Source organism: Marmota monax, unplaced genomic scaffold (assembly GCF_021218885.2).
Source record: "Marmota monax isolate L192 unplaced genomic scaffold, Marmota_monax_Labrador192_F-V1.1 WCK01_AAM20220418_F8-fsc00253, whole genome shotgun sequence".
Lineage (NCBI taxonomy): Eukaryota > Metazoa > Chordata > Mammalia > Rodentia > Sciuridae > Marmota > Marmota monax.
In genome coordinates, this window is record NW_026695237.1 from 1,440,128 (window position 1) to 1,460,252 (window position 20,125).

Sequence of the window (20,125 nt, forward strand, 5' to 3'; positions counted from 1 at the left end):
ATACAAGCAATATTTACAGGGTAATGGCACTGGTGTCTGATTACTGGTATTGCATGAACATGACCCTTTATCTTTTCCTTGGCCTGGACCTAGGATGGAGTCTTATCCTCTTCGGGCCACGGATCTCATTTTTTCCTTTCTACATTCATTCATTTACTCAAACAACAAAACAATAATAAAAGAATGCCTGCCAATGCTAGTCACTATTCCAGTCCCTGGGCATGTAAGTATTGAATAAGACAAATCAATTTCCTCTGGATATTACATTCTAGTCAGGAGAACAGATGATAATCAAACTAATATACATTAATTGAGTCAGATAATTTTGAAGAACAAACATGATCTAAAATCTAACACCTGAAAATGAGAGACTCTGGCTCTAAGCATCTGATAGGAAGCAGTCTAGGTTAAAAAGAACTCTAAGTGCCAAGGGCCAGGTGTGCTTACTATATAGTGAGCTCCAGGAAAAGATGGGAGATGAGGATTAAGGGAGCTTTGCATAAGACTCTGGAATTCTGAGCTCTTTCAGGCACATCTTTGGACTGCACTGAAGAGTTCCTTAACATACTCACTCTTTCACTTGCACAGTGGTGGCATAGTTGGAGCAGGCACTTTCTACAGACACGGAGAAGCCCCGCCTGCCCTCAGTGGTAGCTGGCATGGAAATGAGCGTGACAGAGTAGGGCAGCTGGTCCTGAACAGATTCTGTGGAGAGCCTCTCAAACATGGGTGCCAACACCACCTCATTGTGGCATTTTCCACTGGAGAGAGAACACAAAGGGGGCTGAGCTCCTGAAGGCTCCCCAGACCCCCCACTGGAAGTTCCCTCAATACTGGACCAGGTGGCTTTAACCAATACTATCTACAGGGTCATCATCACCCTCTGTCATTATTCTTGATGGCTATTAGATAGAGGAAACTGGATTCTCTGGGGTGGGCTGGCACTGGGGATAGTGAAGTGGATCTGCAATGGGTGGTGTACTAGGAAAAACCCTCACCTAGGGGTGAGATGATCTTTGTTTTCTTGCTCTGCTTTTGATTTTTTTTTTTTTTAAGTACTTTGCTCCAGGTCCTGTCTCCCTCAGTCCCCACCACACACACACACTTCTTTTGTCAATCAAGGTAATCGGATATGGTGAGACAGGTGAGCTCTAAGGAGCCTTTGCCTTTAATGGTCTGAGATCTTCCTTGGAGAGCATCTTTACTCTGGGAGGATCTCAGGGTAGAGTGAGGTTAGATGGTAGATAAGGACAGAGGGCACAGAGATGTTAATGGTTCTGCTTATGGACAACAGAGCTGTTTCACAGCATTGCTATGATAGGAATCTGGTGCTCTGACCACCAACAGTCTTTCTACCCAATTCATGCTGCCACAGGCACCTCTTTCCTGGCCACATTGTAGAGGAGAACAGACACAGGGCCACCATCTTACCAGTAGAGTGTGGCATGCTGTACCAGGGCATATGCATCCCCATCCTCGATGATCACCTTGCAGCTCATACAAGCAAAACACTCTGGATGGTACTTGAATTCCCCAGCCACCTGTGATCAGGTAGGGAGAAGGGTACAGAGAGAAAAAGTGAGTCATCACTGTTATTGGAGGGATAGGTGAGTGACTTCAAGTCAGAGCTCTATAAACCCCAGTAAAAAATCTACTCTTTCTAATAAAGAATTAAAATCCAGCCTTTTAATCCTTGACATAGAGCTTCCAAAAGAAGTATCAGATTGGTGCCTCCTGTCACTCCTCAAGGTTAAAATAAACAACAAATAAATAAATGTGTGTGTGTGCGTTCGTGTGTATGTATACATTGATCTCAGTCATGAGAATGCATTCCTAGAAATAATCACATGCATTACAAAGGCTCATTCCTTCAACACAGGGTTGGCAAGTCTAGGCTATACTTAAAGCCTTCTGTCTAGAGCAGGTAAGGGAGACAGAAACTTTCGGCCAACTCATTCTAGGTTCTCCCTTTCTGATCCCTGAAAACAACCTAGGTGTATCTTCCTATCAATCTGTAATACTTTCATTTAAGGTCCTTATTCCACTGTACTGTGTCTCCTCCTTTGTCTATCCACCCACTCCCAACACTGGACTGTTAAATCTTTGAGGAAAGAATCATAGCTGTTAATAAGTTCACAATAGACACCTGTTGGTAGAATGAATGAAGGGGAGACCCTGACTGATAGGAAGTCCAAAAATGATGACCATAGGGAACTGGAAGCACTGTCAATAGACTGCAATGACCAAGAAGGGCAGAGATGCAGGGACCCACTCACCATGACAGGTCCTGTCATTAGCAGGGAGCACCCATGGCAGAACTCCCCAAACTTCCTCCAGTAGTCCTTGTGGCAATAAAGCTTCCCATCCTTCTCGTAGTACCAGTTGGTGAGGGAATCCTGGCATTCTGAACACCTGTTGAGGCAAGACAAGAACAGAAATGCCCTTAGATCCCTGCCACCATACACACAGGTTGTTCCTGGCTCCCAGGTTCAACAGTCCTCTCTTTGATTCAGAGGCAGGAAGTGGGAAAGTTATAGCTTAGTGCCATCTCCCCAAAGGAAGCTGGTTCAGAGTGAATGAGGCTCCTGGAGCTAGCTCTGCACTGCCGGCCTCTGTAAGCAGAGTCTTTGGGTCTTGGAGCCTTCTGAGAATCTAAAAAGAGCCAAGAAACCTCCCCCAGAAAAATGAACATATAAGGAAAATGTGCATATAATTTGGTGTGGAGTGTGTGTGTATCAAGGATTCCCTAAAGCCAATTCATGACTCTAGTTAAGAACCTTAGATCTAGACAGATATTTCAATAGGCCAAAAAAGTTCAATCATTTTCACTCTTCAAAACCTACCCATGGGCTGGGGATATAGCTCAGTTGGTAGAGTGCTTGCCTTGCATGCACAAGGCCTTGGGTTCAATACCCAGCACCACAAAAACAAAAAATAAAAAAACAAGAAACAAAAACCTACCCATTACCAACAGCATTATGATAAAATGTTCTTGCCAAAAAACATGTAAGCATAAAGAAGCTCATCAGGCAAATCCTTAATGTAGGTTATTCTATAAGGCAACTGATCTTTTTTTTTTTTAATTTTTTTTTTAGTTTTCGGTGGACACAACATCTTTGTGTGTGGTGCTGAGGATCGAACCCGGGCCGCCCGCATGCCAGGCAAGCCCGCTACCGCTTGAGCCACAGTCCCAGCCCCAGGGCAACTGATCTTGATGCTTCCAAAAAGTTAATATTGATAAGAAGGGAGAAGTATTTATATTCAACTAATTTTTTTAGGAGGGATATGGGGTCTTGCTATCTCACTATATTGTTCAATATTTCCTCAAATTCCTCAAGGGAATCTCCTGCCTTGGCATCCCAAGTAGCTGGGATTATAGGTACATGCCACTATGCATGGTTAAACTCCCAATTTTTTAAAAATGATTTTTATTGGTCTATTACAATTAAACATATTAGTAGGATTCACTGTGACATATTTGTTCTACAAGCACATTACATAATTTTTTTGTAGTTGTAGATGAACATGCCTTTATTCTATTTTTTTTTTTGTTGTTAATGTGGTGCTAAGGATCGAACCCAGTGCTTTACACATGCCAGGCAAACACTCTGCCACTGAGCCACAACCACAGCCCACAGCCTGATGCATTATGTAATTTGAGCAATCTCATTCTAAAGTACCTCCCATTTCCTTTTCTTCCTGTCTGTCTCTGATCCACTGCTCTACTGATCTTCCTTTTATTAGTAGTATTTTAATTAGAGCATTATAATTTTATGTAAATAAATAAAAGCAGAATTAATTGTGGCATATTTGTACACGGACATAAAATTTTTTTCCCCAGAATTTCCCCAAGTCCTCCCCTCTTCCCTCCCTCTTGATCCTGTTCCTCTACTCTATTGGTCTCCCTTCTCTTTTTATGTAGACACCCTATTCTTATCCTCAAGGCCTTGCATTACCTACACTGGCCACATCCTCTCTTCTAAGAGGCAGTGTGGGCTGCCTCTTGGTTTAAATTCTGATCCTGCGACTTACAACTTATGTCGTCTTGGGAAGATCACTTCTTTGATCCAATTTTCTTATCTGTAGAATGGACTGCTAGGAAATTTAATGAAATACTATGTATTAAATGTATAGATAGCTTATATAAAAGGCCTAATACAGCAGGAACTCAACAAATATTAACTTTAATTAAAGATGATAATGAGGGGTTGGGGTTGTGGCTCAGTGGTAGAGCACTTGCCTAGCATGCATGAGGCACAGGGTTCAATCCTCAGCACCACATAAATATAAAATAAAGTCATTGTGCCAACTTAAAACTAAAAAATAAATATTAAAAAAAGATGATAATGATATAGGTAAGAGATTACAGTGATGCTACTACTTCCAAGCACTGCAGGAAGTAGAGATAGGAAACAGGAATGAGTTAAAACAGCTGTGAAAAGCTGCCAAGCTAAGGAGGTCTAGAGAAGCAGGACCCTGAAAATCCCCTTATCTTCCAGAAGTGTACAATTCCTCCTGGGTGTTCAAAAGACACTGATAACTATTCCTACTTCATAGTCTTGTCCAGTGGATGCTGAATTTCAGGATCTTGAGAGCTGGGTATGGTATGGAGAGTGTGCACATTATTTATAATTGTACAGTGAAGACAAAGGAAGAAGAGAAGACCCTGTTCTGGGCAAGGGGCCCAAATTTAATGTAAGACACTTGTTGGATGAATAGTTCATTAGGAGAGAGATCTGGGTTCAAGTTCTTGGGTGCCACAAGCCCCTTTCCCTCTGTAGGTTCCCCCAACTGTGAAATGAGGAGATACACTGTCTCCCAGATCCCAACTCTGTGCATATCAGCATTTTTTCCCCAGCTGACCTGAGGTTCTAAACTAGGAATTAGCATCCACATCCTAAGTGATCTTGAGCTAGGCCTTTCACTTCTCAGTTGTGAAATGGTAACATCATCACCTTCTGGGTAGCAGTGTGGATTAAATGTGGTTCTGACCTTCAGGTACTTAGCAGAGGGCCCCACTACAAGGAGGGGCTTCCTTCTTGCCTCCTACCTACTGACTTAAAGCTCATGAGCTAAGGAGGTCTAGAGACCTTTCTCCTTCACCATACTGTTAGCTCTCTGAAAGCAGTGACAGTGTCCTAATTACTCTTGGTAGACTCAGTATCTATGCCAATGGCCCAGCAGAGTAGCAAATGTTTCCAAACTGAAAATGCGGGAGTGGCAAGAACCAGTAGTCCAGGTAGGAGCATAAAGGTTCCATAATTCCTGTCACCAGGCCCTGCCTTTCTCCTGTCTGCAGTGGAGAAAAGCTGGTACAGACACTTTTGTACCCAACTGCAGGCTTGGGCTGTTACGCCCTTGCAATGGTATGTGCGCCACAGGGCAGGGGAGCACCAGAACACGCCCTCCTTTCTATTGCCAATATCCTGCTTTTGTTCACTCCAAGTAGCCCTGGCCAGGCCCAGGAGAGGGAGCTAGGAGAGGAACGAGTGCAGGCATGCAGGAGATGGTCACACCAGTCAGCTGGGAAGAACACCTGGTTGGAGAGCGACATCAGCAATCACATCTGTGTCAAGGAAAGCCTTTGAAGGGTACAGCCAGATACAAGGCCAAAGTAATCACCACAGGTGTCTCTGAAGAACAGGAAGGTGAACAGCTGATAGGAAGACTGGTTATGGGTCCACAGCTCTGTTTTGCTACAGAAGGCAACTGGGTTCTTAGGCCACTGGAAACTTTAGTGTTCTAGCTTAGGTATTAACGATATCTGCTATTCTTTGAATGCCACTCAAATTCCAGCCATGGTATAGGATGCTTTCCTTAAATTATCTTTAATCCTGACTATAACTCTGCAAGGTGGAAGAATTATTCTTTTGTGTGTGTGTGTATGGTATGGGGATTGAAGTCAAAGGTGCTTTACTACTAAGCTATACCCCGATCCCCTTTAAAAAAAATTTTTTTGGGGTACTAGGGATTGAACTCTGAAGCACTCCACCACTGAGCCACATCCCCAGCCCTATTTTGTGTTTTATTTAGAGACAGAGTCTTACTGAGTTGCTTAGGGCCTCACCATTGCTGAGGCTGGCTTTGAACTCGCAATTCTCCTGTCTCAGCCTCTTTAGCTACTAGTATTTCAAGTGTGCCACCTCATTCAGCCCTTTTTAAAATTTTTGAGATAGGGCTTCACTAAACTGACCAAACTGGCTTTGAACTTATGATCCTCCTGCCTTAGCTTCATGAGTTGCTTGGATTACAGCCCCATACCTGGCTTTATTTATTTTATTTTTAAAATATTTTTATTAGTTATTGATGGACCTTTACTTATTTATTTGTTTATATGTGGTGCTGAGATTTGAACCCAGTGCCTCACACATGCCAGGCAAGTGCTCTACCACTGAGCCACAGCCCCAGTCCACCCTGGCTTTATTTTTTTGAGACAAGTTCCCTCCAAGTTGTGTGGGCTGGACTTGACCTTGTGATCCTTCTGCCTCAGCCTCGAGTCTCTGGGATTATAGGCATGTGCCATAGCACCTGGCTAGGATCATTCTTGCTTTCAGACCAGAAGACTGAAAACCAAAGTCTATGTCAAATCACCGTGCAAAGTTGCCCAACCCTTAAACAATAAAGTTGGAACCTGAACCTATGGGTACTTGGTGAGGAAGCCGTCTCCTCTGTACATCATCTGAATGATACAGCATGTCTCAATAGCTAGGCTTCAAAATTCTGATCTGTGACAATGAGAAGGCTAGCATCCTGATAGCTCAAGTCACTTCAAGTATTAACCCTTTGGGATTATTCTCCTTTAGCTAAACAGTGAATGTTAAATGGCACAATTCATTTTTTTCCTTCATTTATTCCAGTTTTCTGTTTTCTAGCAGTTATCTCTGTCCTTTAGGAAAAAACAAAAAATAAAAAACACATTCTGGAAATATAAGGCACTACTAAAAAATGTCTCACCTCAGATTCTTAGAGCCCATAACCACCATAGGTTTTCCCAAAGCCAAAGCATTTTTCCAGTTTTCAATTTTTGAAAGTTTAAAGTGGAAGACAAAATGTGCCATGGCTGCAGATCCAAGGGCACTCACATGGGAGGTGTTAAAGCTGGGGTCAGAAGCCAGGGCTGAGGCATTGGTCTCTAGCTTCCTGAGCAGTAAGAGAGTAAGAGCTAAAATCCTTAAATGCAGGGAGATCACCCAGAAGCCCACACACTGAGGCTGCACTTAAAAACAACCTGCCAAACTTCTCTTTCAAAACATTACAGAGGGCCTGAACAGATACAAAGTGAATGAGACTCTGATAGCCACTTTAGCAGGTCAGCTCCGATCCAAACTGAGACCTTCTGAATCATCAGAGAACACACACATAATCAGCTGAGATTTTTCACAAAAAGTTCATTTACAACATATCACCTAAGGACAGTTACTTCATGGCTCTGTGCCTCAGTCTCCTCATTTGTACAGAATATTGGCGTTGCTAAAATCTCATGGGGTTATTAGAATTATGTATAAGTACCCCACACAATGCCTAACTCACAGCAGACGACCAGTAACTGTTTTCTTCCCTCCCCAATTTGAGAATACTATAGGAAAATGCTGACAGACTTATTTCCCTCCCATGCTTAGGAAACACAGATCTGCTTCTTATCCAGAACCAAACAGATTTCTGTAAGTAGAGAAGGAAAATCTAATCAATTAGAAACCAATCAATCTAATCAATTCCTAACAATTAGGATATAGTTACTGTATATCTTGGATGTGTTAGAACAAGCAAGCAAGGTGCTATGCCAGAAGCCGCCAAGTGAGATTCGATATTGGCCCAGACCTCACACACACACCCAAATTCTTCAGACCAAATGTTTACATGTAAATTATCAACCTTATGGAGTAAAGGAGCCAAACAGTCATCATTATAGTGGATTTATGCAGGTTAAAGAACAAGCCCTTCCATGTCCTAGAGAAGGCCCAGCTGAATGCTCATCCTTAACTTGCCAGTTGTGGCAAAAGTTCTTTGAGCCTCTTGCCTGAGTTCTGACTGGGATGAACAGGAGGAAGGAAAGCTCCCTTAGTCATAGCCTGAAAGTGCCAAGAGTGGGAATGCCAATTCTCCCCTGAGGACCCAGAAGGGCAGATATAACAGGGGCCTAAGAGATTCAGGTCCACCAGAGCTAAGGCTTTTATCACCAAAGATCCTTTTATTATGTATATGCCTCCTTCCTGCAGACTCTGTGGATTGAAATAGCCAAGTAAGGTGTAATTATTATGGAATATAATTCTTTTGTAAAAAAATTAACCAACCCATAACAAGCCTCTGATCAGCAAGAAGTGTTACCATAATGCATTGATGAAGTTCCAACCAAAACCCAAGAAGCCCATAGTTTCAAGTAATTTGTGCAACTGTACTGCAATTAAAGATAGGGCTTCCATTATTTGGGGGAAAAAATGGAAAGAAGTTTGTGTGTCTCTGAGGAGCTATGTAAGTTGCAGAGTTGGGAAGCACTGACCTCATCCAACTCTTTTATGTTTCAGATGAAGAGAAAAAGAATCCTAGAGGACTGAAGGTAGCTGCCAAAGGTTACTGTTAAATTGGGCAGGGTTAATAATTTCTGCTTTTAAATGTGGGTCCTTTAGAATACAAAGATGCACTTGTTTCCTTCAAGAGATAATGTGTAAAGCCAAGCTCCTCAAATAAATGTTGGACATTAAGAAAAATTCTATAAAAAGAAAACATTTCTTTAAAGAGGTCAGATACTCACTGGGGTGGGATGTGGCTTAATGGTAGAACATTTGCCTAGCACATGCAAGAGTTTGGGTTCGATCCCCAGCACTGCAAAAGGGTGGGGGAAGATCATTCCTAATTTATTTCTGTAAATTCCAATTTGGGAGTGCTCCTACGATTCCACTACACCCCTCATGACAGTGGCATGGGCAGGGAAGATGTGGTGTGGCCTTCCAGGCAGGCATATACAAGGCACTGAAATGACATTCTTCATTCCCTCTTCCCTCCCTCACACAGTCACGCCTGATCATGTCCCCGTGGAATCTGGTTGCGTCACCTTCCTTGCAACCACAGCTCCTGAACTCTTGTGGACTTTGTACTCCTCCAGAGACATGAGGGTCAAGGACTTAATTTGTTAGATTCTGGCAAGGGCCCTGTTTAAGAGCCTAGGAAATCTAGCCTTACATTATGCCAAAGAGGAAACTAAGGCCTAGGGAAGGGACAGGTACTAAGTCAGAGATATGTCCTTGAAGATGCCTGAAGAAGGGGGTTGATGGCAGAAGCAGCTTTCCAACCAGTGAGTTAGCCTAAAACCTGGAAGAGCAGAGGATGTGGGTGGTCTCTCCTCTGGACCTGTGTGCTCTTCAGAAGTGGCTTCAGAAACGTGGCCTCTCACTTAAGGGAGGACGAAGGGTCTGTACTCAGTGACTCAGTAGTGCTTTGACTCCAGTTTGACACAAGAGTTTTGGGGGTAGGGGTGAGGTCATCAGGTTCTCTAAAGGGGCTGGGGCAGAACAAGACAAAGGATAAGCACCGGTAGCCTGGCCCTCAAAGATCCAGGGTAAGAGGTCATCATCACCTGCTCTAGCTCCAGCTCCTAAGAAGTCATGTCTTGACCCCCATAAAAGGGGCATATTAGTCTTGGCACCTAAAGGAACAACCCTTTCCCCAAACTGCCTTTCAGGATTAAGAGTAAGAGGAATTAATGAGGACTGAACTAGTGAGTGCTGCAATACTTGGCATATTGATTTCACATTCAAAATCCAACTCAAGATCAACTCCTACTGGCTCCTCAGAAAAGAATCTCTTCAACATGCTAGGCAACCCATCCCTTTTTCTGCTCTCTGCTGGGAGAGGAAAGCAAACCTGACAAGACCCCTGGGGGAGATGAGGATAGAAGGCACTGCGACAGCCCAAAGGATGAAAGATAAGAAACTCAGAAAAAGCTGGCGAGGAAGACCCTGCATGTTACCTTTGTTGAAAATGGTTGCCTCATCTGTAAAATGGGGATATGTAATCTCTTTAGGCTTGAGAGATTAAAGGATAAAATGCCTGTGATGCCTAGTATAGTCAGCATCCCAGGACTGGTCCCTCCCCTGGTCCAGATGCTTCCCACCACTCTATCAGGATCAGTCATTTAGTGAAACCAAATGGTAACTGCTTTCTGCTTAGGGCCTGGCCACCTGACAGTAAGTATCCCAGAAGCAGTGATATCTGGGCATGGAGCTGGGTTGGGGAAGCCACAAGAAAAAGTCAACCAGGACTGTTGGTGAGGGGGAGGCAGCCCTTAGAACAGCAGTTTCCCAAAGAATAAAAACAAGCCCCACCCCAGTCAGGAATGGCTCCATTCAGAAGGGACCCAGAGGGCCAGAAACCCCTTGGGGAGTTTCTATTGGAGGTGGGGTGGGGCAATGTGCAAAGAAAGGCAAGTCAGAAGAAGAAAGTTTCCATACCTCCCTCTGAAAAGCTCCAGAGAGAGAGGCCCCCATAAATACTTAGGCCTGAGGATTAGGTGTGTGTTGGGGGGGGGGCAGTGTAAGGGCTGGCCCAGTAGCTCAGAACACTCCAAAACCAATTTCTCCATTCTCAGAATCCTTGCTCCAGCCTCTCCCCAGCAATATACTCACCTAGGAACTTAGAAGCCCTTCAAGGCCAGGGGTAAATGTGCCTGCCATTAAGAGAACAGACATTTACAGGGTGCCCACTGTGTACCAGGCTACCCACACCCAGGCCTTGCCAGCTTCCACACTTTGGCAAAACCTGCCTGTCCTGCTTGTTGGGACAAATTCTTGGGCAGGCAGCATGGCCTGCAGGTAAGACATGTGAGAGCTGGAAGAACAGCACCTATTTGTGCTCTTCCCCCGGAAGCAGTAACACTAAGAGCAGGCCATGTCAGCGGTATCTTTTGGAGGCTCTTCCAGGTGTGTCTGGGAAGGAAGAGAACTGGAGCTCCCTAGAAGCCTCCTTCTGGGCTTACCCCTCACCTCACCATTTCCAGGACAAGTTGGGTCCCCTTTACCAGGCAGGTTCTGCCTGGCAGAAGCAATGGTTAAGGGATAAGTGAAGTCAGAGAAGCAGATTCAGGAAGCTTTCTGCCCTCCTCTCAGGACAGGGGGCCAGGAGAGAAGATGAGAAAGAGAACTCGGAGACCAACTCACCGAAAAGGGTCTCTGGAGGTGAAGTAAGCTGGGACGGACAAATAACTCCCCATCTTCTTCCCACAAGACTAACAGGCTCAGCTGCAAACCCGTCTGGGAGTGCCTCAGGCCAGCTGCAGACAGCCACCATGACAGGTCCCGGTTCCTCTGGCTGGGGGCGAGCTGCCCTGCACGCTCACCTCTCCCTCCGGAGCAGCAGGAGGAGGGTGAGGACTCCAGGCCACTTGGCCCCCACCAAATTCCCGCAGGGGTTCATGGCTGGGACGGCTCCTCCCTAGTTCTCGGAAGCTCAGATGGCCCCTTGGGATTCCCAGACAACCACCTCTCTGCAGAGGTTATACACATACAGGCATTCCTGGGCAGGGGTTGGTGACTAGCTAAGAAAGAAGCGCTGCTGTCAAGTTAGCTTTCTTCTTCAGTCCCACCCCCGAATGAGGGAGGGAGGGAGGGAGGAAGAGGAGGGGCTCTTGCAGAATCGAGGTGTGTGGTTGGAGCAGCTGTTAGGAAACAGACCTTGCAGCAAGGGGTGGAGCTGGGCCGGAGCGAGGCTGCAGGCAGGCGCTGCAGACAATAACTAGGGCTGGCCAAGAGCATCCATCCCAGAGCTCAGAGGAGGACAGTGTAGGAGAGGGTCAATGCATCTGACTCCAATGTCCCCAGCCTGAAGAACTACCTAAGACAGTAACTCTGCTCAGAGGTGAAGCACAGGATGCCAGCTCCAGGCAGAGCCATTCCCCCAGAAAGGGGGAACCTCTGCAGGATAGACAGTCCAGAGAGAAATCTTCAGCTCTAGGATGGCTTCTACTCTGTCCTGGTATTAGGGCCCCCATTTACCCTTTTCCTCAGACTGGTCTGGGACATCCCCAAGAGCTGGCCCATGGGAGCTGCCACTTCTATTCTGGGTCAGGGCTTTGCTACAGATGAGGAAACAAGGCCCAGACTATTAACCAACACCTAATGTGATTCTATGTGGCAAGCACTGTATGCATACTCTTGTTTCTCTGATAGGAATTAACCCCACTTTATAAACTAGGAAAGTGAGGTACAAACCAGGCGTGGTGGCGCACACCTGTAATCCCAATGACTCGGGAGGCTGAGGCAGGAGGATTACAAGTTTGAGGCCAGCCTCAGCAATTCAATGAGACCCTCAGCAACTTAGCAAGACCCGGTTTCAAAATAAAAAATAAAAAAAGGCTGAGGATAGAGCTCAGTGGAAAAATGCCTCTGGGTTCAATGTTTAATCCCTAGTACTGAAAAAAAAAAAAAAAAGCGAGGTAGAGGGAGATTAGGTAACTTACACAAGGCCAAAAAGCCAGTCAGTAGGGGACTGGGATTTATATGTTGACCACTGTGACCCCAGAGCTGCAGCTCTCAAACACCATGCTTCATTCCTCCCCTTCAGGGGAAACATCTCTTTCAAAGCCCACTGACTGTATTTGGAGCCAGGTCACTTGTGCCCTCTCATTCATTCCCAGAATGCCATCACTTGGCCTCAGTGGGCAGTGGTGCTTCTTCCATTGTGTCTAAACGTACCACACTGGCAGAAGCAATGGTTAAGGGATAAGTGAAGTCCCTTAACCATTAAAACCTATAAAATGAGGCACGATGGAGAAAGCCTGGGGTGCCTTTGGGGATGACAGGCCTAGATATCTGGGATGGGAGTCCCCTTGAAGAGTCCTCCTGTGAGGCTGGTGAAACCTGAGCATTCAATGGAGAAAGCCCCTTATCCCTCTGGCCTGCAGGGCTGTGAGAAAAAAGGCTGCTGGAAGAGACAGGAGTGCCCAGACTTCACTATTGGACTTGAAGCAGTGACACAGGCTGTCTCCCATTAAGCACATACCCCTCTCCACTGGAAAGATCCAGAGTTGCCTTGCAGCTGCTGTCTGTCATTGTGAAACATGGCAGGAAAGTCTGTGACAAAGGTGGTAGTAAGAAAAGTCTTTGGGTTACAAGAAAGTCTTTTCCCATTCCTCCAATTAGGCACAGGAATAATAATGAGTGTGGTGAGAGAGACTGGAGCTGGGTATGATGGCATACACCTGTAATCCCAGCTACTGGGGAGGCTAAGGCAGGAGGATCACAAATTCAAGGTCAGCTTGGGCAACTTAGCAAGACTGCTTTAAAATAAAAAGTAAAAAGGACTAAGGATGTGGTTACTGTTGCTAAGCAGTGAAGTGTCCTTGGTTCAATCTCATTGCTGGAGTGAGAGAGAAAGGGAAAAAGAGATGGATAGACAGATACTGGGTTTGTATCCTGTATTTATTGAGCATTTAGTATATTTCAGGCCCTGTGTTAAGCACTATCCTTCTATTACCTATCATATTTAAATTGTCACTGTATAAGGCAGAGGTTATAACCCACTTAACAGATGAGGAAACTTGAGATTTCAGTTATTAGTCTAAAGACAAAACAGCTGGTAAGTGGTAAGGGTGAGGCTGGATTTCAAACCCAGTAAAGTATGCTTCTAGAGCAGGGGTCAGAAAACATTTTCTGTAAGGGGCCAGAGTACAGAACTTCAGGTTTTGGGACATACAGATTCTGTCACTACTACTCAACTATACCATTATAGTATCAAAGCTGCCATATATGAAATATACACAAATGGACAAGGCTATATTCCAATAAAACTTTATTTGTGGACAGTGAAATCAATTTCATATAATTTTCATGTGTCACAAAATAGTCTTTTTCTTTCCTTGCAACCATTTAAAAATATAAAAATTTCAGGCAGTAAGTAAACATTTGCCCACCAGTTTGTGTTCTAAAGCTACAGAGTTCAACCATTCTCTCACTGCCTTTAATAACAAAGAGCAGCTTCTGGCATTTGTGCAGAACTTAGACACCACATCCAGCCCCAGAGGCAGTGCCCATTGAATGGGTGCTGCACCAGGCAGCACCTGGTACCTGCACCAGGCACTGCTTGCGGTACCTACCTGTATATATGAATGGATTTTAATCCACACTGTTTGGAAGAGCTGTGATCCTGGCCCCAGTTTTCTTTTCTTTCTTTCTTTTTTTTTACAGATAAAGGAACTGGGGTGCAGAAAGATTAAATCATTTGCCTGAGGTCATCTAGCTGTATAACTGAGAAGTGAAGCCAGGATTTGAACCTAGACAGTATAGACTGTGCTCTACCATGCTGTACTGGAGCGCAGCCTGGGCTCACAGCCAGACTGTCTGGGTTTGAATGCGACAATGTGCTGCATGTAAGCCCTTGGCACCAAGTCTGGAACACATTAAGGGTTGATAAATGTTAGCTGTTAATATCATTAGGACTATTGTTACAACTACCATAGGCTAGCTATGTGGCCTTTAGCAAGTCCCTGTCTCTGTCTGGGCCTTGATTAGGTCTCTAAATAGCTTTCAGCTTCAGTAGTTTTCAGCCCCGTGAGGTTGTGAAGGGCTCCCTGTTTTCTTTGGGTCTAAAGTTGAGTTGAACCTCTTGGGCTGGCCTTGCAAGGATCAGGATCCTGACTTTGGGGCCACACAAGAGACACAGAGGAGGGAGGGGTGGAAGGGTGGGGACAACACACAGGATACTGCAAGAACTACACAGCTGAAGAGCCAGAAACACTTTCTTCTAGCTACAGGGCCAACTACTTCTCACCAAAAATATATTACGTTCCCCTGTAATTCGATCAGGCAAGGAGGGCCTCTAAATTAAAACTGGAACTAGCAAATCATCTTCTAATTGCACCCTCTGATTTCCATCTGATGAAGAGAATGTAGAAGGAAGAAAATGCACGCCACAAAGAGACTTGAGGCCAGGGAACCCATGAGCATAACTCCTCTTGACATTTCACACAGCTCTGCTGTTCCAGTGGCGGCGGGCGCAGTGAGTCGGTGTCTAGGAATGCAAGCAGGAGGATGCAGGCTTTCTCTTCCCCCACTCCCCTTACAAAGGATGCAGCGGGTGGGTGGGTGGGGAACTGGTGAGAGGACTTCTCAGTGCCACAAAACTGCCTCCCCCTTCAAGAAGGGCAGCCAACTTCTAGTGTCCTGAACTAAAAGTGAAGACCCTCCCAGGTGGAACTGATTTGACCTCTGAAAATCCAGCTTCAGGAGGACTGACCATCAGATGTGATAAGACATTTTCTGCTCAGACTCAAGTGTATGGTTCCTTATGGCCAAAGTCAAAGGGCCCAAATCACCCAGAACTGGGAAGTGATAAGTTATAATGGAGGACATAATTTCCCCCATGCTGTCCTTGGAAACTGGTCCCAGAGGTCCCCAGAGCAGCTGGCAGAGGATTCAGCAGTTACCAATGCCAGAGGCAACTGCAAGGATCCTTGGACTGGCAGTTATGGTCGGGATAAAATGACAGGAGAGGTGCTAATCTCCTGCAAATTTCACAAGTTGGAAGCCTGGCAAGGAGCTGAGCAACTGACTACTCAGAGCCAGCTGGGACATGGGGTTTCAAGGTGTCTGTAACTGCCATAGCCTGGAGAACAACAGCTTCAAAGCCAGCAGCCCTCACTGAACGCTCTGGTGAGTAGTAGTGAATGAATGAATCACCTCCTTCTATTTGGAAGACAACTCTGGTTAAACAATCCAAAGCCCAGGGAACTGTGTTTGTATGAGGCCCTCTACTGGCTAGGAGGATTTTAACCAGGGAAGGTAGATCCCAAGGACTCCGGAGCCTCTGAATCCTGACTGGTAAGCGTGGCCCCTCCTTCTACTGACCGGCATTCCTGTTTCTGCTCCTCCTCTCTTCCAATTTACTTTACACTACGGTAGCAGCTGTCTTTCTAAAACAGGGCTCCCAGCAATTCCACTGCTAGAAATTTTGCCTAGAGAAATATTCCTACAGCTGCTCAATGCTAAAAGATTAAGAATAATTTGCCACTAGGATATATCTCAGTGGTAGAGTTCGCACACCTAAGGCCCCAGCACCACACACAAACACACAGATTAGAAATAGTCCATGTGTCCACCAGTGGGGGTGGGCTAAAATACAGCGAAACAGTGTGCAGCTGTTAAAAATAATGAGGTAGCACCTAGGGTTTGTTTATTTCCCCCCAGGTACTAAGGATTGAATCCAGGGCCTCTGGAATGCTAGACAAGCAAGCACTCTACAACTGAGTGATACCCCCAATCCCTTTTTAAAAATTTTATCTAGGGGCTAGAGTTGTAGCTCAATGGTAGAGCATTTGCCTAGCACGTGTGAGGCACTGGGTTCGATCTTCAACACCATATAAAAAAATAAATAAAATAAAGTTATAAAAAATATATTATTATTATTATTTTTTATCTTGAGATAGGGTCTTGCTAAGTTGCTTAGACTGACTTAGAACTTAAAATCTTCCTGTTTCAGCCTCCCAGTTAGCCAGGATAACAGTTATATGCCACTGTGCCTAGCTCCTAGATACTGAAATAGAAATTGTCCTGGGTAAGATAGTAAAAATTCAAGTTTCAAAGACAGTGTACAGTATATAGTGACCACCATTGTTTAAAAAGTGTTTATGCATATAACCCTCAGAGACTACCTGAAAGATTCTTACCATATGGTTATCAGTTTCTCCTGTAGGGTAGTGAGACAAGAAACAGGGATGAGACTACATGCATTTTCTACTATTTGGATACTGCTTGCAGTTGCTTACACTGAAATGCTGCTTTTTAAAAATCATAAATGAATAGCAACATAAAGAAGTCCCATGATTTATAACAAGCACCTCATGCTCTTTTCCTAGGGCTCTTGTCCAACAGTAAAACCTGCTAGGTGCACTGCACTCAAGACCCCAGGACTACTGCTTTCGTCTCCCCACCAGAACTGCCGCTTTGGCCACCTGCTGTCCTTCTCCATTTCCTGACAAGACAACATAAGGCTCTCCCCGGAAACTCTCCAAACCTGTATGCTCTTAGTTCCTTCTGTAATCTCTTAAATCTCCAGTTGGAGGCTATTTTCTCTTTTTGTAGACCAACTACAAAAGAACACTCATTTTCCTCTCAGAAGGGTTCCTTTGACATGTCCCTAAGCCTATCACACACAGAAAAGTTTCTGCATCCATATTTAATGCCAGGTCACTTTATGTGTGTGTGTGGTACTGGGGATTGAACCCAGGGGCACTTTACCACTGAGCTATGTCCCCAGACAGTTTAAATTTTTATTTTGAGACAGGTTCTTGCCAAGTTGCTGAGGATTTCTAAGTTGCCAGAGACTGGCCTTGAACTTGTGATCTGCCTCAGCCTCCCAAGTTGCTGGGATCACAGGCATGTGCCACCATACCTGGTTTCTACTAATAGATGAAATTACATGAGGGCAGGTGCTAGGTATTCTTGGTCCCCAGCACAGGCCTGGTCCACACCAGGTATCCAGAAATGCCCAATAAATAAACATGATTCTAGGCCCCTCTTATGAGTGACTACAATACTGTAAGAGTCATGATTGACATTAATATTTATAAAGCATTTTCAGGGCACATTTGTAATGTAAGTAACTCAGGAGGCTGAGGCAGGAGGATCACAAGTTCAAGAGCAGCCAAAACAACTTAGGGAGAACATCCCAAAATGAAACACAAGAAAGATGGGGATATAGCTCAGTGGCAAAGAGCCCCTGGAATCAATCCCTAGCAGTGAAGAAGAAAAAAAAAAAAAAAAAAGCATTTTCAATTCAAGGTTTAGTCTCTCCAACAACCTCTTGAGGGTACATACAGAATAGGAAGGGCAAGAGAAGTCCAGAGATGTTAAGTAATTTACCCAGGTGAACAGGGCTAGGTAGGGCAAGATTGAGGATAAAAGCAGGATTGCAGGATTTGCTGATCGAAAATCCTAAGCTCTTTCCTAATATGAGCCCTAGTAATGCGTTTGGGAATCCTGCCTCTATATAATATAGAGGTTCAAATTCTGGGTATGTTAAGTTCTTACATTAGAATTTTCTAGATTTCCTGCCCATAATTCTTACCATCAGGATATCATAAGAAAGCTCTGGAAATCCATGAGTGGATTTCATGACTACTAAGATAGTAAAAAACATGAAGTTAAATCTAACTAGTCATTGCTAATTTACTATTGCTGAGTCCTAAGTGATCAGCTCCTTTACTAAGTGCTCTCAGCCCACCTATTCCATCACCTGCCCAGAATTTTACTGAGTCAAAAGGAAAGGATTACAAATTTATTTTTTTGCAGGATCTCTTTTTCTTCCATTTTTGAAAATTGGCCAGTTAGTTGTCTCCATTTTAATTGCATTAATAGATCTCCAGTGCATGATATATAGCTGGTGTAGAACAAACAGTAATTATTCTTTGGGGTGTTGCTCCCATTCTCCATAATTTCTCCAAAGTTACTAACAGTGGTTTCATCATTGTGTCAATATTTTCCATTCCCTTTCTTCAGTATATGGGGAAATAATTTCCGTGGTCTAAAAATCATTTGATTGGGTACTGTCTATATCTTGTGTTTCCTAATTTGAAGTTCATAGGCTGTGAAACAAGGGACTGGACTACATAGATACCATATCAATTCTTTTTTCTTTCCATGATATCTTATTAAGGTAGATGACTTTTGCCTGGTGTTTATTAACATGGCATCCAATTCCAAAAGTGGTGAATATTTAGCTTTCATTCTAGAAAACACTGACTCAGTTTCACAAGCCAGGCACTCAGATGGGCTTGGTCACACATGCTCTCATTTAGTTCTCATTAAATGAGAATTCAAGGTTGGTTGTCATTGCTTTTTGGGGGGAGCAGGGGGGGGGTTACCGGGGATTAAACTCAGGGGCACTAGAACACTGGGCCACACCCCCAGCCCTATTTTGAATTTTATTTAGAGACAGGTCTCACTGAGTTGCTCAGTGCCTCGCTTTTGAACTCAAGATCCTCCTGCCTCAGCCTCCCAAGCCTCTGGGATTACAGGCATGGGCCTCTGTGCCAGGTCAGGGTTGTCATTGCTTTTTTGACCTATGAGGGAACTAAGGATCACAGAAACAGTGTTGTTCAAAGTCATAGGTGGAGGAATTGGCAGAGCTGGAATTTAATCAAGTCTTTGGATTCCAGGTCCAAAACACTCAAAGCTCTCTCAAACACCTATTTAATACTTGTTGTTTGATTTACAGTAGTATTTATGGACAGATAGCTGAAAGAATGACTGCACTGGATTTCTCTGAGCAGCTTGTTGAAAATGAAGTGCTTGTTGAAAATGGGTGCTGTTGATGCACACCTCTAATCCCAACAACTTGGAAGGCCAAAGACAGGAGGATCACAAGTTTAAGGCTAGTCCTCAGACATGTTGTGATGCTCAGCAACTTAAAGAGACCCTGTCTCAAAATAAATAAACACTCCTGTCTTAATAAGAAATGAGGATGTAGGTCAGAGGTAAAGTGCCCCTGGGTTTAATCCCCAGTACTCAGTGGGAAAAAGAAAGGAAAAATAGAAAAAAGAAAATGAAGTTTTCCTGGGCTTCTTCCTAGGCATACAGAATCAGAGTCACTGAGATTGGAGCTAAGAACTTGCATATTAAACAAATCCTAGTGTTTGTGATGCACACTGAAGATTGAAAGCCAAAGATTCATTCCTTTATAAGTGCCTTATCTCTTGATTTTATTTTACTCATACTAACCCCTCAAGGCAGGCAGAATAGATCACTATTATTCCCTTGTTACAAATGAGGAAATGGACGCACAGACAGGCTGTTCATCTTTATTTTGAATGCTGCTTAATAAATAAAGAAGTTTGTCAAATGTCATGTTGTTAAGCCTCAGCTCACTGAGGCTGTTCTTACTCATTTGTAACCCCATCACAGCTTCCTCCCTCCTTCCTCAGAAACACTGCAGTGGTGCTCAGGGTATGCTATGAAAAGGTGATGAGGATAGGATCAGCCCAAGAAAAGTTATCTCTGGAACAAAACAAATTCAAAACAAACACACATTAGCCAATTTTCAAATGGTCTCTGCTTCTACAAGTCAGTGCTACTGACAGTGAAATGGAGCATCCTCTGATCTGATCATAAGCGTGACCAAGTGTAGTCAGGAAAGCATAACG

General features: G+C 44.3%; 1 protein-coding gene across 9 annotated transcripts in view; it reads right to left on the reverse strand.

The window, feature by feature from the left end:
- Positions 1–20,125, reverse strand: part of LOC124089446 (E3 ubiquitin-protein ligase RNF185) — a 110,211-nt gene that overhangs the window by 18,408 nt on the left and 71,678 nt on the right. For 8 of the 9 annotated variants that reach the window (XM_046439485.2, XM_046439487.2, XM_058577419.1 and 5 more), the window contains 3 exons: positions 2,277–2,412; positions 1,432–1,541; positions 573–761 (listed from right to left, as the gene is read on the reverse strand). In XM_046439485.2, coding sequence (XP_046295441.1) covers positions 573–761; positions 1,432–1,541; positions 2,277–2,412 — 435 coding nt within the window. Of the gene's footprint in view, positions 1–572; positions 762–1,431; positions 1,542–2,276; positions 2,413–11,150; positions 11,586–20,125 lie in introns of those variants that run through there. The other variant, XM_046439490.2, reaches the window with a different exon arrangement.